At 43.4% G+C, this 22,928-nt stretch overlaps 1 protein-coding gene across 1 annotated transcript in view; it reads right to left on the reverse strand.

Annotated features, from left to right (window-relative positions):
• Window positions 1-1,264: 1,264 nt before the first annotated feature.
• Window positions 1,265-22,928, reverse strand: part of BAG3 (BCL2 associated athanogene 3) — a 25,225-nt gene continuing 3,561 nt past the window's right edge. The window contains exons 2-5 of the mRNA XM_019555465.1: window positions 22,813-22,926; window positions 7,105-7,461; window positions 4,776-5,162; window positions 1,265-2,584 (exon numbers count right to left, since the gene is read on the reverse strand). Coding sequence (XP_019411010.1) covers window positions 1,802-2,584; window positions 4,776-5,162; window positions 7,105-7,461; window positions 22,813-22,926 — 1,641 coding nt within the window. The 3' untranslated portion in view covers window positions 1,265-1,801. The remainder of the gene's footprint in view (window positions 2,585-4,775; window positions 5,163-7,104; window positions 7,462-22,812; window positions 22,927-22,928) is intronic.

Genomic DNA, 22,928 nt, shown 5'->3' on the forward strand with positions numbered 1-22,928 from the left:
GCGACATGGCATGCATGTCAATTAGACATGTTGCATGCATGCTGATTGCTTAGGAAAGGGCAACTGAATTATGTTGTTTTGCCAAACAAACAAGCCAAAACAGAACGTCCCTGGCTGCCTACACACATTCAGATCATCCAGGACAACTCCTGACAGAAAGCCTGATCTGTACAGAAGTTCAGGCAGAGAAGCAAACAACCTGCAGCGCGAAAGCTGAGCTGCTGGGATCCCGGACAGCACACAACCCAGAGAGCTTTGCAGGCTTTAACTGAACGTCAGCACCAATCACAGAGAAGTTGGAAGTGGGACCTGTGCTGTGCACAAAAGTCCTCCAGCCTTTCTCCTCTCCTATGCACTGTTGGAGCCCAGCTAAGGCTGGGCAAGGCGTATACTTGTATGCTTCCTTGCACCGCAGCACTGAAGTGCAACTCAGGCAGGAACAAGCCAGAAGCAAAACACCCCGTAACTGCTTCAGTGCCGGGCTTTTCCAGCCCAAAGCATGCAGGAGGGTGTTCTGCTCCCAACACTGCTCTCCCTTACCTTGTGGGAGGGGGGAGAAAAAGCAGCAAAGTTTACTGACTGCCTGTACAGAAGTTGTCTCCTGAGAGAGGTCTCCAGGAAGCCCCTTCACCCTGGTTGTTCCCAAGTTATTTTTCTCCCAGGTTTTGCTCTGGGAGAAAAAAAAAAGCTTAACTTCTGTATATTTGTGTTTTTACCTGAGAGCAGGGACTCTCCCTGGAAAAACTGAATGCCTGTCCAAGCTCCTTCTTACCATCACAGATTCAGTGGTGTAAAAAGCTGGATGCAAATTCAGCGTGGGCTTTCTTGGTAAAACTGGATGAAGATAACATGATTTTCTTTGGCCAGGCTTCAGGTAAGAATGCCCCAGAATAAGTCCCTGACACTACCAGCAGGTCAATCAACCGTTATAAATTCCCTAATGCTACAGAAAAAGGCACAGGCAGTTGATGAACATACTGGGGATGGAAGAGGGGAGGAGAGGAGAAAGGGTAGAAAAGTGGGTGATGAAATGGAAAAGTATCACTAAAAATCAAAATGCAAAACCAAATACTTCTTATCGTGTTGCAAAAAAAGGGAAGTTATATGAATGGACTCAAAGCTAACCGTAGTCCTGCTCACAACTCACAGATGACCAAACGTTATCTAAACTATAAACAGGGCATTAAAGACATTCCTATTTCCAAAAAGAGCAGAAAATTTCCAAATACACTCAGCTTTCTAGCTGATAAACCACAAGACTAAGTCAGGTTTCTATATTATTTTATTTCCCTTTTAAAATATAGCATTGAAGTCCTACACACATAAATATCCCTACCATTTCTTACACATTGTCTTTATATCATTACTTAAAGTGCCCAATTGTGAACATTAAAAATAAAATATTCTTGTTAGAGTGGCTACATTTATAGAAGGATTTTGGGATTCTAAGTCCGCAGGGCATTGATTTTACAAAAATCACCTGCAAAAGAAACATTTCAATACAACATGCATCAATATTAACCCTGAGGGTTTTTTGCACTCAGATGGCACAGAAGTGACTGATGTACAGGGCCTGAAACATGTCTCTTTCTATTGTGTAAGAATATAGGATAAATGCATTACTTTTTTTTTTTTTTTTTTTATAGCCCCCTTGTTCAGCTACCCAAGTGTTTACTGTGTCCCAAGCTGCTATGTTGATTAAAAACCGGTTGATAAAAAGCTCCTGAAATGCATGCAACTTAAAATTCACTTAAACACACTTCGAGTTAAAAGTCCGAGAGCTTTAAAATTTTGCATGTAGCTATGGTTCAGTTGGGTTATTAGATGGGTTTGTGGTGCTCGCAAGATTGGTAAATACTTCTTCCTTAGTTTCAGGCTGATGTGTTTCCATTTTGATTTCCTCTCTGGCAACTTGTTTACCTGCATCTCCCTTGCTTTTATCCATCACAGGATTAATCCCCATGATTTCCTGTGGTGGTTTATCATTCCCTGGAAAGAATGGTTGAAGTCCATCAGCTTCATCTGGTTCTGGGACATCTTCTGCTTTTTGTTCAAGTCTTTCCAAAATATTCTGGACCTTCCTTACACCATCTCTCCTAGCTTGGCGCACATCTGCACGACCCTCGGGGTCCACGGAGTCTAGGGCTAGCAACTCTTTGGTCAAATATTCTTCAATCATCAAATATTTTTTGTCATTTTTCTTGCCTTCAAAGGAATCCGCTGCCTGCTCAAGCAACTGTACTTTATCTAGAATTGCCTCCACTTTCAAAACCCCAGGATGCTTCTGTGGCTCTTCCACTTCTTCCATGGTCTTCGGTGCTGGCGTCTCTTCAGGAGCAGGCCTCTCCTCTGGAGGTGCACTCTTAGGAGGACAGGAAATCTTTTTATCATCCTTCTCTGGCACAGGTAAAGGTTTCTGTGGCGGTGGTTTAGCATCTGGCTCTTTGTGAACAACCTGCACAGGGATATAAGATGACGGTGCCCCAACTCCAGACGGTGGAACTGGGCTTGCTTTGTTTTCAGCTCTGCTGTCAGGAGGCGGTCTTGGGGAGGTTTCTTGAGGCGATATTTGCTGTGGAGAAGCCTGAACAGGAAGACAAAGATTTGTTTGGTTTTTGGAGACATGAAAACAACAACTCTTAATTTGTTTGGCGGGGGGGGGAGGGTTGTGTTTTTTAAAGAAACTGCAATCCCATAGCTCAATTTTTTCAAAAGGACCTTGTGATTTTGGGTCTCCAATCTCATACACCTGAAAAGAGGGGTGGGCAAAATGCAGCCCAGGGGCTGGATGTGGCCCGCCAGGCCATTCTACCCAGCCCGCAGGGCCCCTAAAATGTGTAGAAAATTAACATTTATCTGCCCCGGGCTGCCTGTCATGCAGCCCTCGATGGCCTGCCAAAACTCAGTAAAGCGGCCCTCTGCCCAAAATAATTGCCCGCCCCTGCCTTAAAGTGCCAGACACCTCCCTTCCGAAACATAAGCCATGGGCGACTGGTGCTTTCTGGTCTGGGAGGGGGCACCAGATCGCTGACCACAACCACCAGTGGCAAAACCGGAAGCACGCTTCCGCCGGCACTTCCGGTTTTGCAGCTGGTCCTTCCAGGGGGTGCACATGCACCTGCGTGCACCCCCGACGCATCGCCAGTGACACGAGCCCTTTAAAATGTCTCTGAGGTGGTAGCACCTGAAGTCATTAGTTGCTGTTGAAAACCAGGACCTTAAAATCTTTTCCATCATGCCAAAGTTAACTGCTACTTAAGAAAAACTTTCATCAAAACCAGCTTCTTACAGGACACTAGTATCAGCACTGTTAAGGTTTGTAAACATAGTCTTTACCAATCACAGACTATTCCCAAAGTTTAACAACTGAAAAGCTGATCCTTCGGGAGGACTAGAAAACTGGAAGGCAGATTTTATAACCTGGAACTGGCCCAGTAAGTACAATGGGCTCAGATGCAGATTCCCACAGACCACTGTAGCATTCCCCCTCTCCCTTCTGGGAAATCTGGACCCGAGCCCATGCCCTGTTTGGCACAGAGTTGGAGTATATATCAAAAGGTAGAACGAGAATGTGGTAGAACCAATTCCTCTCATCAAAACTTATGAACTGAAGACTAATCCATGGTCTTGTGCCAGGTTTTAGCTGTTTTTAGTCAGGTCTCTCAAAAAATCCAGTTTCCCATACCTTTTAAAACTGTTTTGAAAACAATTCAGAATTAAAACATTTCTACAACTAACCAAAAAAAGCTTTAATAAAATGAAGTTGTTACAGTTTACCATCCCATGAGGATGTTTTACCTTAAATCAAAATGTAGTCCTCCCTTTGTCTCTCTCATATATAACTAATAGCATGTCCCCAAACTGCAATCTAGCAAAGGGTTGTAGCCTTGTAGTGTCAGTCACAGCTGAGTTTTGGTTCTGGGCCTGTAACCGATTTGCCATGTAACCTGAAGGCACTCAGTTAGCTTACAGGTGCCTTGTAATATCCATTTTATAGTCAGGTATTATGCCAAATTGACTAGGGAGCTGAGAGTCTGAAATTGGTAAATGTAAAGTAGCTGTATTACTCCTTATTCCAAAGGTCTCAATTTCAGACATGCTCGTCTAGGAAAGCACACACTGGTGCTCCATTAGGAAAAATTAGTCTCAAAATCAATTAGTCACAGAATTGAACATGTTGTTCCTAAATTTAGATGAAAAAACACTTAAAAATATTTTAAGTATTTTTAATCTTTTTTCATTATGAGAAAGCACCAATAATTTTCTTCACTTGGTGCTACAATAAAAGACATTAATGAGGCAAAGCTGCAATTTTTCAAGCAACCCCCCTGAACCTGATTCTCCCATTACATATGCTTTAAAAACCCACACAAACCACTTATACAAGACAGACTTCATTGCAATTACTTTCATTTCTGCTGGTAAAACAAGATGAGAATCCTGTTCTGGATGTCAAAACCAGTTGGTTTGGTGTACCCCAAGTTCTCTCTTTGCTTTGGCTCTAAATTTCAGTTGTTCATGCATCTTGTGGGGAAGTGCTACATTAGATGTGAACAGAATCCCCTCGGTAACATGGTAACTCTTAAAATATACTAAAATCTAGATTTCAGGTAAAGTAAACTGGATTTACTGGAGCTGAGAACTCAGCGCTGGAATTAGGTTTCGGGAATATCTGTATCGCTAGTAAGATCCAAGTGTTTAACTTAGGATGTGCCAAGCAAAACTACTGTACACCCCAGAATTTAAAAAGTCACATTTCTGACTAGTCTGCCTACCTGTGGTCTGTCCACAACAGTCTGTACTCTGATAGGAGTTGTGGGCTGTATCTGGGCAGTAACTCTGGCTGGTGAACTGTCACGACTTGATGAGCCTTTCTGAGACACTCTGAATGGAGACTGTGCCCGTGTCGTCTTGGGCTCCCACTCATCAGCCTGAATTTTGTGATACACTGGTTGGTGGATTTGGTAATCGCTTTGCTGAGCAGGGTAGTGCGTCTTCTGCGCTTGATGGTAGACTTGTGGTTGTTGCCTGAGGATATTTTCTTCATGGATCACAGGGATTGGAATATAACCTCGAGGGAGCTGATGGCTTCCTGCATTGGGTCTGCCAGATGACTGGGGAGAAACTGGTGGCAATTCAGAATTTGAAGGAGACTGAGGTTGCTGTAAAAACAGAAAGTATCGTTACATTAATTGTCTGGTGATAGTCACGGTTCCCAAATGCACACAAACCAACATGGGGGATGGAATCCGATTGTTTGCACATCAGAAACATCTAATCCTGGCCAACTTGATATGTTTGTTTGGGGACCCAGTGGATAAACTACCCAAGTGTGGGACAATCATTATAATAGGTAGAAACCTGAGCTGTAGCATTCCCAAGTCTCAGAGGAGGGAGGAGATAGTTTAATCAGAATCTAAACCAGTGGTGGGCAATTATTTCAGGCGGAGGGCCGCTTACTGAGTTTTGCAAGCCATCAAGGGCTGAATGACAGGCAGCCAGGGCAGCTAAATATTAATTTTCTACATTTTTTAGAAGCCCCGCAAGCTGGACAGAATGGCCTGGCGGCCCACGGGCCACATTTTGCCCACCTCTGCTCTAAACTCTGTTCTTTTGCTCGTCTCAGCCTGGTAAATTTGGGGCAGAGCTAAGCAACTAATAAAGGGAAAAAAGCCCCACTCCTCTTTCCCCACTGCTCCCCACCCCCCTCACACAGTCACAGGGATTTAAACAGACTCATCTCGGTTCTTTCACCTGCGATGTTGTAGGTAGTTAGGGCTGGACTGTATACACTAGTCTCTTTTTCCCCTGCAGCTTCTTGTGCCTGCAGTATCACCAGCGTTAGCAATGGCATCATATTCCTGGTGCTAGCATTTCATTCAGCCACCGTTGCTGAAATCCTTTTCAGAGTTTAAGTAATACAATGCTGGTGGCTTCCGTTTACACTACAAATCCCAGTATCACAAGCATTGGAGTCACTACATTGGATGGATATTTTAAGAAAACAAGTCCTTGTCTACACTAGGTTTACAGGCAGTCACCTTCTCTGGAGTGCTCGTTATGTCTTGGGAAGAAGAGCACAGGGAGGAAGTGCAAGAGAGCAGTGCCAACAGCACTTCTCCACCGTTCTGCCAAGTTGCACAATCCTGGACAAGTTCTGAGCCACGTTGCTTAACAGTGTGCTAAAACAGCTATAAAAATATTACCAGCTTAGTCAGGTACTAAACGCTGTTAGCCGAGACAAAGTTTTAGCCACATCATTTACGGGCACAAATCTTGCTCGGTGTGAACCCTGCCACTTTGACAACCAGCTTGGTTGAAAGCTGTAGTATGGAGAGGACCTCAAATTCAGTATCCATTCCTTATTTAATCCAGGGCTGGAAAACCACCCCTCAATGCTTAGATTTAGTCCATGTGAGCACATTATCTCACTTCCAGTTCTCCAGCAAGATACAAACCAAAATCTAGTATTTCTGACATGCAAAGCAAGCAGAGCATTTAAATCTTTGCCATTACTGATTTTGTTACAAATCTATCTAAAGGAAAGAAAGAGAAACACAAGTTTTCAGCAATTCACTTTTAAAGCTTTTTGTTTTTAGAGAGTTCACATTAAGTATAAAATTATAGCCTGTGAAACATCAGATTGCAAAATAGTGCTGACAAACGTGCAGTATGGTTGCTTCTAAAGAGATTCTATTTATTACTTTCAATTTTTAACTTTATATTTTTTCCATATCTATAGCACAGGACACCAGAGGGTCAACTATGCTGTCACTGACACTGGTATTAAAAAAATAAATAAATAAATCACAAGTAATTCCACTGAAAATCAGCCAGTGAAGTAGGAGAACAATCTACATGCGGCTCATTTGAGAATGAGACCTTGTAAAGCCAGAGAAAGTTAAAAGCCTTTAATGCTGAAGACTGCCAGCAGAATCATTAATGAATGTAATTTTCCACTTAGATACTTTGAAAGTATTGTGGGGAAAAAAAAAAAAATATGCAATTTGTGGTAAGTTTGAACTTCTGAGCTATAATGACATTGAGCTTGTAAGCGTGGCAAAGGCTCCAATGCAAAACACCCCAGCAATACCGACAACTGACCTCAGGCCCATGTGAGGCTGGAACCGGGGCTGTCGCAGCTGCTGTTGTCTGTCCACATTGTTTATCTGTCTGAGCAGGTTCAATTGGTCCCCGAGCAGGGGACTCCGAGCAGACGTAAGCCCCCCTTAAGGGTGATTGCGACCGCACTGTGGTAGGAGAAGTTTCTGCCTTGAATCGTTGCGTGGCAGGTTGAGGAGCGGTATAATATGTGTACTGCTGTCTGTTCTCAGCGCCTTCATGGAGGACCGGAATCGGGATGTAGCCAGGACGAAGTTTTGGGTATCCCATGCTTCCCTCTCTCGCTTGTGGCTGCCTTGGGCTGTCACGAGATGGACCGTTTGCTGATGACTGGCCTTCCTAAAAATTAAAAAAAAAAAAAAAAAAAAAAAAAAATTAGGATTCAGAAGTTAGGCTCATGCATCTTATAAGAATGAGTAAGCCTAGCACTCATCCTTCAAAGCAATGGAATTGTGTATATCTAAGCTTAATCTCCTCTGTTCCCATTACGTTTCCAAAAAGAGAATAAGAACTAAATCATCCAGAACTGCATGCAGCATGAAAAAAAAAGCTGAACAAATTATTTATCATGGTTGGACTGGCTGGGTCTGCTTTTTCCTCAGACCTGAAGAATGCACTGCATTCAAAAGCTCATTTAAGTCTAGCCAAGCAGTTGTTCCAATGGGGGAAGGGGAGCAGGAGGACAGAAGAAAAAACAAAAAACCACCACCAAACAAATCCACCACACCACTGCCCATAAAAAAAGTCCTGATCTCTCTCTTGAACAAGGGATTTTTTTTTTTTTAAGTTAGTACTCCTGATACAGTGACTTAAGCTTAAACATATATGTCACATTTCCTGACAACAGGCACAGCTATACAAGACGTTTTTTGCGGAGTTGCCTAATCAGCTTCACAGTAAACGTCTCAGCACCTATTATGGCACAGTAAACTAACAGGCAACACCACAAGTTAGTACTTGTAAATACTGCACCAGAGTTTAGTGCAGAGCAATGTATATGTAGACACCGACAGCTGGCTGGGGCCGGCTAGCCCTGCGCTGGAGCACCCTCGTGCCGAGGAGGGGCTGGCTGGGTCGGAGCAGCGCTGTGCTGGCAGGGTGAGCCCCCAGCTCTGCCGCTACAGTCAGGGTTGCTCTGACCTGGCTCAACATGCCGTGGTCCCAGGCACACATTCAAATGCGGCACCCCACAGTAATAAACTCAAAGTACAATTTTACTGCTTTGAATTAATTGCATGTGTGGGCACACCCAGTGAGTTTTATTTAAAAACGCACACACCTGTTACGCTGGTGTAATTCCAACTTCAACAGAATGATTTGGGTTTTACAGCAAAGTTTGAGGCACCAGAAACAATTCTGTCAGCGCCCTTGCAAATAAAGCCCATGCAGCAGCTAAGAGCGAAAAGAAATTCTCTGAGAAACCAGAGACTAACAGAAGGCCAGTGCTCATCAGCATTGTTTCTCCCACTGTCTATTTAAAGAGTGTTATTGATGTGGAGTGCTGGAGAATGCTGCTGCTTCCAGCTAAGAATGAGGAATGAATCCGCTGCCATAGGAAGAAATCCAACATGGGAAATGAACAATATACATGGTGCCCAATACGTTTATTATACAATACTAAACTTCTACATGAGATGGAAGTGATTTGTACCAATACCCCTCACAAGTCCTCTAATAAAGTTCTTCCTACAACGGCCTTTCTATTTTGAGGCCCTGTTAAGGGCCAAGTTCCAGATGTATCTCCAAGTAAGATCATGTAACAAGCACCTCTGTCACTCAGAGGGCAATGTCATTATTCAGTAAGAACGGAATTTAATAAGAGGACATGTAATACTAGGGTGGATACATTCAAGTTATTTAAAATAAAAGAAGGGGTTTTGTAGTTTTATGTGGATATCCATACGCGAGCAGACTAATTCACTAAGATGGCAATCATCTAATTTACCAAATAGATACTGAGAGATCCTCCCAAACACCTACACCTCTTTAAAACAAAAAGATTACTCAAATTCAGGAAGCTCTAGAAGTTGCAGAAAACACATTCTACTGTTATAACAAAGAAAATGGGAACAAATGCAATCGCAAGTGGAGAGATGCTCACGTTGAACTCTTTTTTTTAATACTACTAAAATCAGAAGAAACTCTGCTGAAGGCATTTAGGACAGTGAGGTCCAGGAAGTGTTCAAAGAATTTCCAATTAGCTTCTCCAAACAGTTACAGAGCCTACAAGTAATTCTTTACATTAGTTTAAGTTCTACAGATTTTTTTCAGATTTACACCAAAAGCCAGATCAGCCCCTGTACATGAATGTACTTGGTGGAGAGGGAGAGAAGAGAAGGAGACGGAGACGAGCCCCAAGATCAAATAGCTGGCTCCTCTTTTCCAATTCTCCCTTCCTTCTGTATCACAGATTTACTCCTGCATCTACAGTGTTCGATCCTAGCAATCCTGGCAGTCAGAAAAGTTGAGGAGCCAACACAAACAGAAGAAACACCTTGCTGCTCAGTGCTGAGTCATTAAATGCCACGCTTGGTTTACAGCAGCTGCTCTGCACATTCCCTGCGAGGAGAGAGTTCCTCGCAGCAGAACGAAAGAGGACTCTGGATGCCACTACATATTTCGGAGCAAATCGCCCCACCTAGATCTGTGCATGAAGCATTCTCTCCATGTGCAGATCATCCTACCCTGCCACAAAAGGGAGGTTTTATAGCAGAAGGGGAAGGTGGCTTCTCCTCTAGTGGTCCTTTGTATTGGCAATGCTAAGGAAGGGTTCGAGGCAGACCCAGTCAGGAGGACAGCCAGGGATTCCCCAAAAGATAAGGTGTCCTGAAGCAGTACAATAACTTTCAGGGCCAGATCCAGAGGGAGTCCAGTGGCATGGTCACACAGCCTTTTCAGACCATGCTGTGGGAACAGACTTGCTTCAGGGACCATACCAAAAAAAAAAAAAAAAAAAATTAAAGAACCGCTGCCCCCCCACAACTTCTCAGCACTCCTCCCTTTCCCTCTGTGCTCATTCCCTCCTCTCCCCTTCTCCCTTCCCCACCACTGTCCCCAACTGAGCCAGGGCCAAAAGGAGCTCTAGAGCCACCCCTGCCCCCCTCCAAGGCTGCATGGGGGCCAGACTAAGCTAGGCAGTGACTGTGGCCAGCAGGTCCATCCTCCCTGCCTCATCTCTCTGGGTGTTCACTGCCAGCCTCGGAGCAGGCATGGGGAGGGGAAACCCATCTGCTGCCACTGTCCCTAGCTGACCCTGCTCCCTAGGCAGCCTGGCTGGAGTGGGGCAGGAGCGACTCTGGAGCTCATCCCACCCCCAGGCTGAGATAATGACAGCAGCAGTGAGAGGGTAGGGAGGGGGGAAGTGGGAGGTGCTGCTGAGCAAGGAGAAGAAGGAAGGGGGTTCAGAGAGGAAGGAAGTGGCTTTTTTTGCCCATTTGCTTGCTTTGAGGGACTGAAGAGAGTTCCCAGATGCTGCTCCTCTGGCATAGACTATCTGCCCTGATGGGAACGGGGCTGCAGCCTCCCCCAGTAGTGCTGGTCAACTGCTCCTGCATCCCCCTTAACAAAATCCCAAATCCACTCATGGTAACCTTTCCTAGAGAATATCTATAACCAGAGGAGTCCATGGTAGCAAGATTTAAAAAGCAAACAAACCCTTAAGTGCCTATTAGGTTTTGGGGGTGGGTCCTAAGTCCTCCAATGCAGCAAAGCAAAGAGAAGCTTTGAAGACTTCTGCCCTTCACGTTCAACTACTGGAAAGGAAGTCTTTACCTACAGACACTCTGAAAAGTAGTTCCATTTCAAACTCATTGGACAGCCTGTACCTGCAAATTAACTCAGCTTTGACTGATCTTCCTCCACAACTCAACCCCATATCAAAAATGCAAAACCAGCAGTGCAAAGAAGGTAATTTTTTTTTTTAATGCCAAATTTTCGCTTGGAGGAAAAGTTCAGGGGAAAAATTTAATAAGTCCAGACAGGCCCACGTTAAGCAAGAGAGCCTGAACTGTATTCTGGCAGTTTTATCACTTATTACCCCTAGAGCTATAAATAATTATAAACCTATCCTCTGGAAAATTAAGGATTTACTTAGTCTTTATAGCTTCAATTCTTTTTCATGCTCAAGTGAAGGGACAGATAACTGTCATTAGTTAAAACATGCATCAGTCCAAGTACTCATATGACCACTGTTCTTTTGGCAACACACAATTTTATCCCCCTCTGCCTCATGTATAATGAAATGGGGATATATCCGATAGCAAGTTTAGGGAAAGTGATCCAACTACACCTCCTTTTCCTGGTCCAGATTATCCTTTTAATTAATATTGCAAATTACTAGTAGCATTTTCTTATCCCAGCTTTTTTTTCTTTTTTTGTCTCTCTTTCATCTCTCAAACTTCTGGCCCACCTATGTTTGGTTACTTTATTATGCAAGATAAAGTGTGATATGTACTGCATTGACTGGAAGCAGGCATAGCTAGCAAAAACACATGCAATCTTGCTGATGTGACCCTTGTTCTCTCTCTCCCAATGAGTCACATGTAAATCAAGTTACTTCTTTCTGCCACATTTTCATATACAAATGTTTTAACCTACCAAGATATTATCTTGGAAAAAACCCTCAAAATTAACAGACTTGTAATGGTTTTTCAATTGCTTAAATGGAAAAAAAAAGAAAAAAAGTGTACCAGTCAATAGAAACAAGACAAAATTTAAACTAGCAATAGTTTCCAGAAAAACAAAAGGATGCAAATATTGCATTAAAAAAGTTGTAACTGGCACTACCACCAAATACTCATAAATAGTAAACACTCCAAAACATACTAAACAGTAATTCAGTAACAAAGCAACAAGTTGTAGGTGGTGCCTTTTCTTAAACTAAGTGGAAATATTAAAAGCTCCATATGAAGTCATCTATAAAACACAAAATGATTTTGAGTTAACAGTTGACACTGGTGCATTTTTTGTATAAAAGGACTTAATTAACACGTATCAACAGTAACAAGCATCCATCTTGGTTCCATGATTTTTTTAAAATCGCCTTTGATTGGCATATGGTCTCAACAACCAGCCAACTAAATAGCATAGTAAAACTTAATGGCAGGAAGGCCTGGTCTACATTTTAAAATGTTGATGATTTTATGTAAAGTGGTAGCCCTCCAACATGGGCATACACTGAATGCTGCAAGAGTGCGTATGCTGGTAAGATTTGTTCTGGTTTAGCAGAGCAAAGTTAGCTATATTGGTATAAGGCACTTTAGATTAGTAACTGGATCTACCCTAGGGCTTTTCCTGGTCTAAATGTACCAATTAAAAAAAACAGCCACAACAATTTGACTAAAAATAGTTACTGTATGCCAGTGCAACTGTCTGTGCAGACAAGCCTTTACAAGATAGTCCCCCAGTTTTTGGCCTTCAACACATTTTCTAGTATTGCAAATGCCATCTCATACCCACAATAATGAATCAATATGAAACTTTATGCAAGACCTTTCCATGTGTTATGTGGTAAGTGTCATCAACCTCGATTCCTTATGCCTGTGCCTGAATTGGCACTTGCACAGACCTGTGGTAGGTAGTAAGGCTTCACTAAAAAGGTAGATTGCAGGGAACCTTCCTACCAATTGAGAAGTCCACTAATGAGGGTGCTTTAAACAGCCTGAACTTCAGTGGGGATTTACTGCAGGGTTAGCGGACTGGAAATGATTTACTGCAAACGTCCATTTTCTTCACCCCCAAAGATCTAGATCCATAGACCGTGTCTGAATGTGGCCCCGTGTCTGAGTGTGACAGCGATGCATCTCTTCTACAGTTATCCACTGTGGACATGTCATTCTCACAATCTGCATGTCTGATCATTTTATCTGTCCAACTTAACTTTGCCTCCAGTCCTGTTCTCCTTGTGATCCCTGGTCCTTATCATGGGAAACCAAGCGACCATGTGAAATTCATCAGACCCTTGAATTTTTCTGTAATTCAGAACCTTTAGAAAAACGTTTTTCTAGTAAATACAAAGGCTCAAAGATGGGAACAAACCTCTAATCATTCAAAACCCCCAAGAGACAGGACCCTGAACACAAAGACCACAGGCTACATAGGCCTTGTTTCAGTCAAAGTACTTCAAATTGGTCTTCGTTCCTCTGTATATCTGGGCCTTTTATTATAGTTTGAAATAGTCGTAGATGCACATTTTAAAAAGAACTAGATAATTTTAATGGTTGCGTTTTTAGTTTCAATTCACATTTGGATAGGCAAGGATCTAAGTTTCTCCTAGCATCTAAAAAGAACGTCATTGAAGCAAGGAAGAAGACAGAAAAATTGGGAGCTAGACATTTTTCACTATAACGTCATGAAGGTGAAAATTCTGGGATCCCCCTAAAGAGGTTTCACAGGAACGTTTCAGCACAGGGGCGAGAGTATCAGTGCTTCGCAGTTTCAGTTTAAAGTTACTTGCCAGATTAGGTTTATTTGTTCAGAGTCTGTATTTAGGACAAACCTGCATACAAATAAAATGACTAATACAGTAAGATAAACCCTTCCTGGTTCAAATAAAGAAAGCAAAAAAGTCCAACTCCTCCGCACCACTGCTGCATAATGAACTAAAACATCCCTTAATAAAATTAGGGGTGGGGAGGAACAGGGCCACACTCAGACTGTCACAGAGCTTAAAACCTGCAAGTAATCATTAATATGGTTGAAGTTCCTCAGAATTGGTTGGAGCACTGAACATTTTAAATATTTCTTTTTTTTTTTTTTTCAGTTTTTTTTTTAAAGAAAAAACAGGAATTTAAACACAAGTGGATGAAGAGAAAGTGTTGAAAAGTAAGGACAGTTTGAAAAATATATATATATAAATAACTTGTGTGTGTACATGTATATGTATGCGTGTATAAAATATGTAGGCCCTCTCCTTTATTCAAAGCATACAGTATGTAACTGCAACACCCCTCCCCCCCAAACAGGTTCCAAGCTCTGGGCCAACACCTGCAACACAGACACTTCAGTTCGTTTTTTTGGTTGGTTTTTTTTAAAAGCATAAGCTTTGAGCCAATCCAACACTTTACAAGCTACTCCTCTAAAAAATATATATATATATATAGAGTACCAACATCAAGTGAACCTGTTGCTTAAATGAACAAGAAAGTGTTCTGCTGCATTCCAAATACGCTGGAAATGACGGAGACAGGCAATGCGGGAGGCTAAGCTAAGGGGTTATTAAATGATCACACCTCTTGGTGAAGAAAGCATGTGTTGCTGTTGCGAGGTCATCACCAGGATAAATAAAAGGTACAGCCAGCACTAGTTGTGCACATGGAAAAAACACCTCATGCCACTCTACATCCTGCACTTGGCTTCACATGGAAAGGGCATGGTTGGAGTGGAACTAAGAGTCTTAACTTTATTCCATGTTTTATGAGTACACTCAGCAAGTGGGCCATGAAAGAAGAGAGGGAATCATTGTAGTGACAAGCTCTGTGCAGCAGCACAGTCTTTTTATGATGGAAGATGAAGCAACTCAAAACACACCCAGCTGACTTCCCAGGCATTCTTTCATATTAAAAGACAAAACCCCATTGTCATTATCAGTAGGACAATTCCTGGAGTCCTGCCTTGAGCTTTCAGTCACTGTTTACTTTAGCAAACACCTACTGAACTAATCCAAGCAACTGTACCGATATCTTGACATTTGCCAGAATACCCTGAATACAAAGCTATGGTATCTGAACGGGTGCATCAAACCCAAAATCCTGAATCTGAGACTACCCGTGGGGTAGAGCGGGCACAGGAGTGCTATTATATACAAATAGTTAAAAACAGTATTTTTGTTGCTTGCAAAACCCCCTACAAATCTAACAGTTTTCACAAGCTGTGTTCACTAATTCCAGGGGATTAGGCCTCTAAACAAAAAAAAGCACACTTCATGTACTATACTAGTGAGCTGTTCTCCAATTCTTATAGAAAGGATAAAATAGACAAGAAGGGGGCGGAGGGGGAAAGAACCCATGTGTGATGTTAAATGAATTTTTAGAAGCCAAGCACGCTAGGATTTGTCTTATAGGTAGGGACCCATCAAAATTGCAGCATAATGGGTTACATGGTGGCTCCTTTAGTCTTTCAGGTTCCCCTATGCATCCCATCCTCCCTGCTGCCGATTGGCAGAGAGGTCCTGCCACCCACTCCTAAATGAGTGGGGAGGCAAAAGCCATGGTTTTAAATATGACATGGTTTTTGCTTCCCACCATCGATTGGCTGAAGACCCTGGCAGCTTGTTGTTAACTAGCCAGAATGCAAAAATTGCACCATGTTTAAAACCACAGTTTTTACCTCCTCCCTAGAAGCGAGCAGCAAGGACCAATCAGCACGCAAGGGAACCTGAAGATTAAAGGAGCCGCTGTGCAGCCCACTTCCACTGTGATTTTGGTAGGTCCCTACTTCAAAGGTTGCTGCAAGAAAAATTTATTTTTCCCCCCACCTCTCAAACTGTAGGTCCAATCCAGGACCCTTCACTTGCTACTGATTTCAGTGACATCATGAACCTGACCCAGCAAATCACTAAAAAAAGCAGCAGTAGCAAAGGCTCCCCCCATTCACTGCAGAGGAGGGGTAGGTCGGGGTGGGCAAAATGCAGCCCAGGGGCCGGATGCGGCCTGCCAGGCCATTCTATCTGACCCGCGGGGCCCCTAAAAATGTAGAAAACTAATATTTATCTGCCCTGGGCTGCCTGTCATGCGGCCCTCAATGGCTTGCCAACACTCAGTAAATGGCCCTCTGCCCCAAATATTTGCCCACCCCTGGGGTAGGTTCAAGCTCTGTTCCATACAAGTGCTGGTTGTAGGCTCAGGCTTCATGTTTTCAGGGAGCAGAAGTTCTCACAAGACAGAACAGCAATATAAAATAAACCAACCAAGACTGCCATGTGGCATTTTAGGGAATAAATTGTTTTGTACGTCCACGTAATCTACTTTCAAACAGATGTGTTCATTCAATGACAATTAAAAAAAAAAGTTAATAGCTTATATTCTAAGCCAAGTAGAAAGCAATAGTTGCATTTATAAGAGACCACAAATGTCACAGGAAAAAAGAAGTGTGCTCAACTAAAACAAATAAACAAAGAAAAAACCCTGATCCCTGTCCTCTTCTAATTTAATTATAGCCAAATCTGCAATGGCTGTCTTTAGCTGCAACTCAAGTGTTACGGCATCTTTACTACTGGCGTAAGCCAGCACATCCCAAAATGTTTGCTGTAAGTAGTGTATTAACTAAAACATATATTTTAACCAGTTCTCAAATATGCTATACGTTTACATGCATTAACAATTGTCCAAAACACTTACATAGGTGCTCTCCATTCCTCATTCTCAGAGCACTCTACAAACGTGAGCAAAGGGAAGACCAGCTCCCAGACCAATGCTTCTCTGCTTGGTGCTTCTCATTGCTGCAATTCATGGACTGCAACCAAGTAACTCTGTCACGAGTCTCAGATCATATACTCTCATTCATTTAGTGCTTACATATAAGTGCATGGGGTTTTGAGTGAGATATCATTAGCAAGTGACTGAAGAAAGCGAGGATAACTCATGAGTAAATTTAATCTCATGAGTTACCTTAAAAAAAAAAAAAAAAGCAAACCTTCTCTTCACATCATGTAGCCTATTTATATAGCAACCTGCTTTTGACGTGTTATTTATTTAATGCTGATGTTTTGTTTCATGCCTTACACAAGTGAGTATAGGATTTTACTTGTCTAGTTAATCCTGGTTAATAGGCATGTAATTGCTATCTATGTACCTCACAAGTACTGCAGCAATGTGTTCTCTATTAATACATCAAAAGAAGGAAGAAACAAATCTAACTTGCAAGTCCTAAGCAGGTTCAGGGGTTGTGATCCATGCTTTTAGCTATTAATAAAAGCAACCTAGTCATGCCTTGTTTTAGGACTTAAAACGAGGATTTTCTTGCTTGCTGAGCTCCTTCTTATGCTGCAACGTCCTAGCCCAGAACATGAAGACACTTGCCCCTGATGCCCATAAATGTCGGTCCACACAAGTTGCATCAGATGGGCCAAACTGAACATATCCCGAGGAAAAACACAACTGATAAAGACAGAAGAGTTCAAGGGAGAAACAGCAGCTCCTCTAATCCCATCACCTTTGAGCTGGTAGGTTTGAAGTAATGCCCTTTGTAATGGGAAATAAGATTTTTTTGTGTGTTAAGGATCATAAGGATGACAACAGGCTCTACCAGTTTATATCTATTCGTTGGCCACTGGCCTCCTAAGCAAGCTTACAGTCTTCTGCACTCCTAACATTCACTGCATGCCATATCCTCAGGACACAGACAAAGAAACAAGCCTCAAGAAGCAGCAAGGCTGTCACGCACAAAAAGGAAACTAATAGCCAGTTAAGGACCATTTTATTTAGACCCAAAGTCAGAAGATTTCATCTAATCTGGAAACAGGTTAGGAATGTAGTACTGATGCCACAGATGAGTGATAAACAGGCTTTCACAGTAGAGTAGTATTAGTTATCCATCCCAGGCGACTTCTGATGGGTATGAATGTTTGCTTAAAATCTGGTTCACCACTGTCCAAGCAAAGACTACTCCATTGGCTTAATCAGAGGCAAGGTCCTCAGTCATGCCTGTACACTGGCCATACGTGACAAAAAACAAGCCTCCTAGGCGAAAAATGCCATCACAACACTCTTTCCTAGATAAGAGGGCATATCACTCCTAATCAAGTCCTAACATGTCTCGGTTTGGGGAATCAAAAATACAACAACTTCTACAGTCATAAAAGGATGAATTTGTGGGCATGATTGTGCATGCAGTGAAAATCCAAAATACAAGGCAACACATGGCATACATTGGTAGCACTACTCGGTGCTGAATGTTTTCTACAACTCCACCCATGTTCATCCACTGAGTGAAGGCTGATATTTGGGAGTAAGAGAAAGGCGAGAGGGAAGATAGTCAGGATTGCCGTCTACAGGATTTAATTCTAGCGGTTACATGTATACAGCTGTTCCCCACACTCCTCCTAAAACAAAGGAACAGGCATTCTTTGCGTCATTGGCACTAATCTTATGTAGACTTTAGACTACGATTTGTATGGGATGGTTTGGACAAGGATGATCCTGCCTCAGGCAGAGGGTTGGACTAGACGCCTCTGGAGGTCCCTTCCAGCCTGACTTCTCCACGATGCTCTAATTCTCCAGCTACAAAATCATCGTTGGCTGGACAGCGTCAACAACTGCTACTTTCACGACTGATAAGAGTCAGTAACCACAGTTCAGGGACAGTTCAAAGCTGTGCCAGTTGGTCACAGTTTCCAGCCTGCTGCCCTGACGACATGGTGATCAGTCTCACTACAAGTAATGCCTTTGGTGGTCTCTAGCTGCGATAAACTTCAAGACAACTGCTGCACGTGGAAGGGGGGCTTAAGTGAAACCATCATTTCAATTTAATCTTCGGGCTTTCTAGGGATGCAGCCCACTGAACACAGCGATCCACTCAAAAAAAAAAAAAATCTTAGCAGAAATCAGACTTATGACAGTATAATTTTACCCAAGAACACAAGGGTCATATACACACAGATACATCAGGAAAGACTGTCCTACCACAGAAGCTATAAGAAAAACATCAGTCCTAGGTGTCTTGTGAACTAAGTGACTGATAGTCACCAGTCACTGCCTGTGGGCGCACGCTCCATAACATGAAAAACAAGTCATTCAAGAAATGAGGAACTGAATAACCAGAAAACAGTTATTAACAAAACTTGTCCGAGTGGGCTCACTGCTTTCAGTCAGTCATTCACAAAAACATACGGCCGCTATTCACTACAGTGAAGACAGGTTTGTTATTCCTTCTTGATCCCTTCCACTGTCCCTAATCCAGCCCGATACCACAGTTATTAGAGCAAGGGTGTTTGCATCGAAGCTGCTAGCCAGGACATATCCCCTCCAAATCACCCCTTTCAGAAAGATCGAACAGACTACAGAAATGCACATTCTTCATACAGGCCAAAATAGGGGTCGGCAAAATGGTAGATCAGGCCAGCAGCCAGACTCCATTTCCCAGCAGCCCCTGCCTGCATCACTGCTGCCGGTTTCCATGGAGACCCCAGCAGCAGTGGGGCCCTGACAGCATGGGGCCAGGGTGTCCAGGAAGACCAGCCACACCAGCACTGGCAGGGCGCATGGCTGGATGGGTAGCTGTTCTGGGGCCAGGGCTGGGATCTTGCAGTGGGGACAGCATGATCTGGAGCTGGGGCAGAACTGTGATCCGCTGCCCATACACCCCTGTCCAGGGCATGTGGGCAGCAGATCACAGTTCTGCCCCAGCTCCAGACCACGCTGTCACCACCGCAAGATCCCAGCCCTGGAGCAGCTCCGCACCCAACTGTGCACCTTGCCAGCGCTGCTGGGGCCGGTTTCCTCCGAAACCCTGGCCCCCTGGTGTCATGGCCCCACCGCTGCTGGGGTCTCCATGGAAACCGGGCTGCAGCAACGTGGGCAGGGGCTGCTGGGAAATGGGGTCCATGGGCCCAATCTAGCCCATGGGCCAGACTTTCCCTGCCCCAAGCTAAGAGGTAATAATGAAAGCAGAGGACCACCTGGTACAAAGGCAGTCTGTTATAACCTCCTGGTTAAAATGACAATGTAACTCCCAATTCTACTGATAGAAAAGGGGTTAAAGTTTGAATATAGCCCAATTCTTCTCACTTACACTACTCTAGATCTGTAGTGATCTACTGAAGTCAGTAGTTACACTGTGTAAACTAGCCAGAAATTGACTTCGCCTTTTATGTTCCATTTCACAGCTTAAAAAAAAAAAAAAAAATAGTCACTGCATGGGTCACTCAAAAAGGACTGAAAAGATACGGATCATTTTTAATTTGTGTTTTATCATTAGTAGGGCAATCCATGGAATCAGTGTTTTTACTGACTGCTTTTAAGAACTTATCAAAATGATAAAGGCACCACTGAAAGATGTTGTCCTTTTAGAATTAATTGTATTATAGCAGGGCAAACAGTGAGCATCTCAGTTCTACAGTCTTCAAATAATCCTTGATATCAAGAAACCACTAAAAACACTCTGAAAAGTGTTCTCTTCCTGCCTGCGCAACTCATCTGTTTCCTTTCATTCACTGTGATAAGGCTCATAATTAAGACATGGCTCCAGAAAGTCTGTATGTAGAGTTGACTGTGAAAGTAAAGATAAATCATTATTTTTTTGGATGATACTTTCACTCACACACACACACACTCCAGAAAACAAGAAAATATTTTACTGTGAAAGTAAAGATAAATCATTATTTTTTTGGATGATACTTTCACTCACACACACACACACTCCAGAAAACAAGAAAATATTTTCTTAGGGCCAAATTCTGAGACCTGTTTAAAGCAAAGTAGTACCTTACTGTGGAATACTCCTAAAACAAATGGGAGCAAAGATTTAGAAGTGGACCCAAATCAAGGCCTGTATCAGAACATTATTATCCAACCAAAAGATTTATTAGTATCAGTTGAAGTTGTCTTTTTGCCCATAAGAGAACAGCATTCAAAATCAACAGCTTCCCCTTCTCTTGTTTGGGAGCACTATCCCGTGTCAAGATGAACAACCCATAACATGCAAATTGCAGTTTGTGAAACATATGCAATTATTTTCCAAATTGGAAAAACTGGTTATTCCACAACTGCTCCATCTGTATCTTGCTGAGTGAAAATACAGTTTTTCTTTTCCTAAACTACTATTTGTAACATCATCCTTGAAACACTGCAGGAAAGGTGTCATTTTTCATTATCACAGGTGCCAAGATAAAATAGGGCTGAGAATGTATTAGGTTTCAATCACAGATGAAGAACACTGATCCCCTAACTTGGTTCAAGAATGCCCTGCTTCTACATGATCAAAAACAGCTGAAATACGGACCTGTTCCTCTTAGTTTCCCAAGGGATAACGTTTTTAGGACAGAAGTCATTAAATACGGAGTTCTAACTGTAAAACAACTGAAGACTGCGCAAAACTTAAAATATTTATTACATGCCTTGCAGCAGTGCCAGAGTGGGGTCCCATTATAGTAGGAGGGCATTCTAAATGAAGGCAAGTTAAAACTGTTTCTATTTTTTTTAATTTAATATTGACAGTATTATTGAACTATATTTTTCTATGATATCTTTACAATTGTTTTGATGTTAAGCAATACTTATCAATACAACTTTGAAAAAGAAAAAAACTTTCAAAAATAAAGATAGCAATGATTTTTTGGGGGGTAGAACTGCCACATTCAGTAAAATTTTACATTATGGAAAAAAAAAAAAAAGCAAAAACAAAACATACAATCCTTCTCCTCCCACTGGTTCTGAACCATGTAACTTGATTTATATATCAGTGGAGTGAGAAGTCACTTAACACTGCAGAAAGGCATATAATTTCCTCTGACTTCTGTCTAACACCGTATTCCTTTTCTGTCGGGTTCTTGGATCTGCCTTTTCAAAACGGTAGGAAAAAGCTAGCTTCACTCCATTATTTAATATGCCGTGTTCATCTGTTGTATTTATTACTTGAAAACTACATTATGAGAGGCTACAAATACCAAAAAAAAAAAAGTTACTAAAGAAATTCGCTTTCTACAGACTAGTTTTATCAAATTACATTCCCGGCCTCTTCTAAATACAATTAAAAAAAAAAAACTAAGGTGCTTTAAATGGGTTCTGTTTATGTGACAGCCCAGGCAACAATCCTTTTTCAGCAAAGAGGCCCTAAGTCCTACCATGGCCCTGATAAAACAGCCAAGCAGCAGTGACCGTCAGGATAGTTTGCCCATGTCACGATGATCCAAAAGTTTCACTACCCAGCAGCCGCCTGCGAGCTTCCAGGCCTCGTCCCGCTAGTGCCGCACCATTTTGAGACAACAGCTGGAAGCTCCAACTAGTTTCCAAAGCGTCAGGAACCTTCCCTGGCAGCTGAAGCAACCAGGCCTTCAGGCTGCCGGCCAAATGTGCGGCTCCAAAGCGTCCACCCAAACTCCTTTCAGCACAGGCCTGAGCAGCTCTGGGAGCTTCGCCTCGGATGTGCTACCCCGTCCCCGAGAGCCCTCTTGGACACAGTCACTAATGCCACTGCCGGCCTAAATGCATTTTACCATCGCTGCGTCAGCCGCATTTTACCATCGCTGCTTCGAGGACCTTCAGAAGTAAAAGGCAAGGGGCAAGGGACAAGGTTCAGGGTGGCCGCGATGATCTTACCAGGTCCCTTCCAGCCCTGCTGTCTGCACAAGTCTAAAGCTCATGGGATCAGCACCCAACCCAAGTTGGGTGAACAGGGGAGAGAGAAGCCAGTTTTGCCAGGGGTCTCTGAACACCTCCCAATTCACTCCTTCTCTCCTCGCAGCTGCACACCCCCGACAACCCCCCGCTGGCAAAGCACGAACCTCTCCCATCGTGGGGGGGGGCTCGCCTTTCACCCCCGCCACCCTAGGCACCCCCAAGCGCTTTTCTTCCCACCCCCGGAGGCTCCTCTTCTCATGGACATATTAGGAGTGGAGAGAGCCGGGGCTTCCCCCGCAAGAGCGGCGCAGGCAGCCGGCCAGCGGGGACACCGGCCAGGCCGCCCGCCCCGCGTGCGGCTAACCCCGCTCGGGACCTGCCGCGAGCACCCCGCGGGCGCCGGGGCAGAGCCGGGTACCTGAGGCCCGGGCAGGCGCGGGTCGGTCCAGGTGGTGGTGCGGCTGTTGTGGTCCACGAAGAAGGGCCAGCCCGTCTGCGGGTCCACCTTGATCTCCCAGCCCGGCGGCAGCGGCT

The sequence above is a fragment of the Crocodylus porosus genome, unplaced genomic scaffold, assembly GCF_001723895.1.
Source record: "Crocodylus porosus isolate Cpor-Errol unplaced genomic scaffold, CroPor_comp1, whole genome shotgun sequence".
NCBI lineage: Eukaryota > Metazoa > Chordata > Crocodylia > Crocodylidae > Crocodylus > Crocodylus porosus.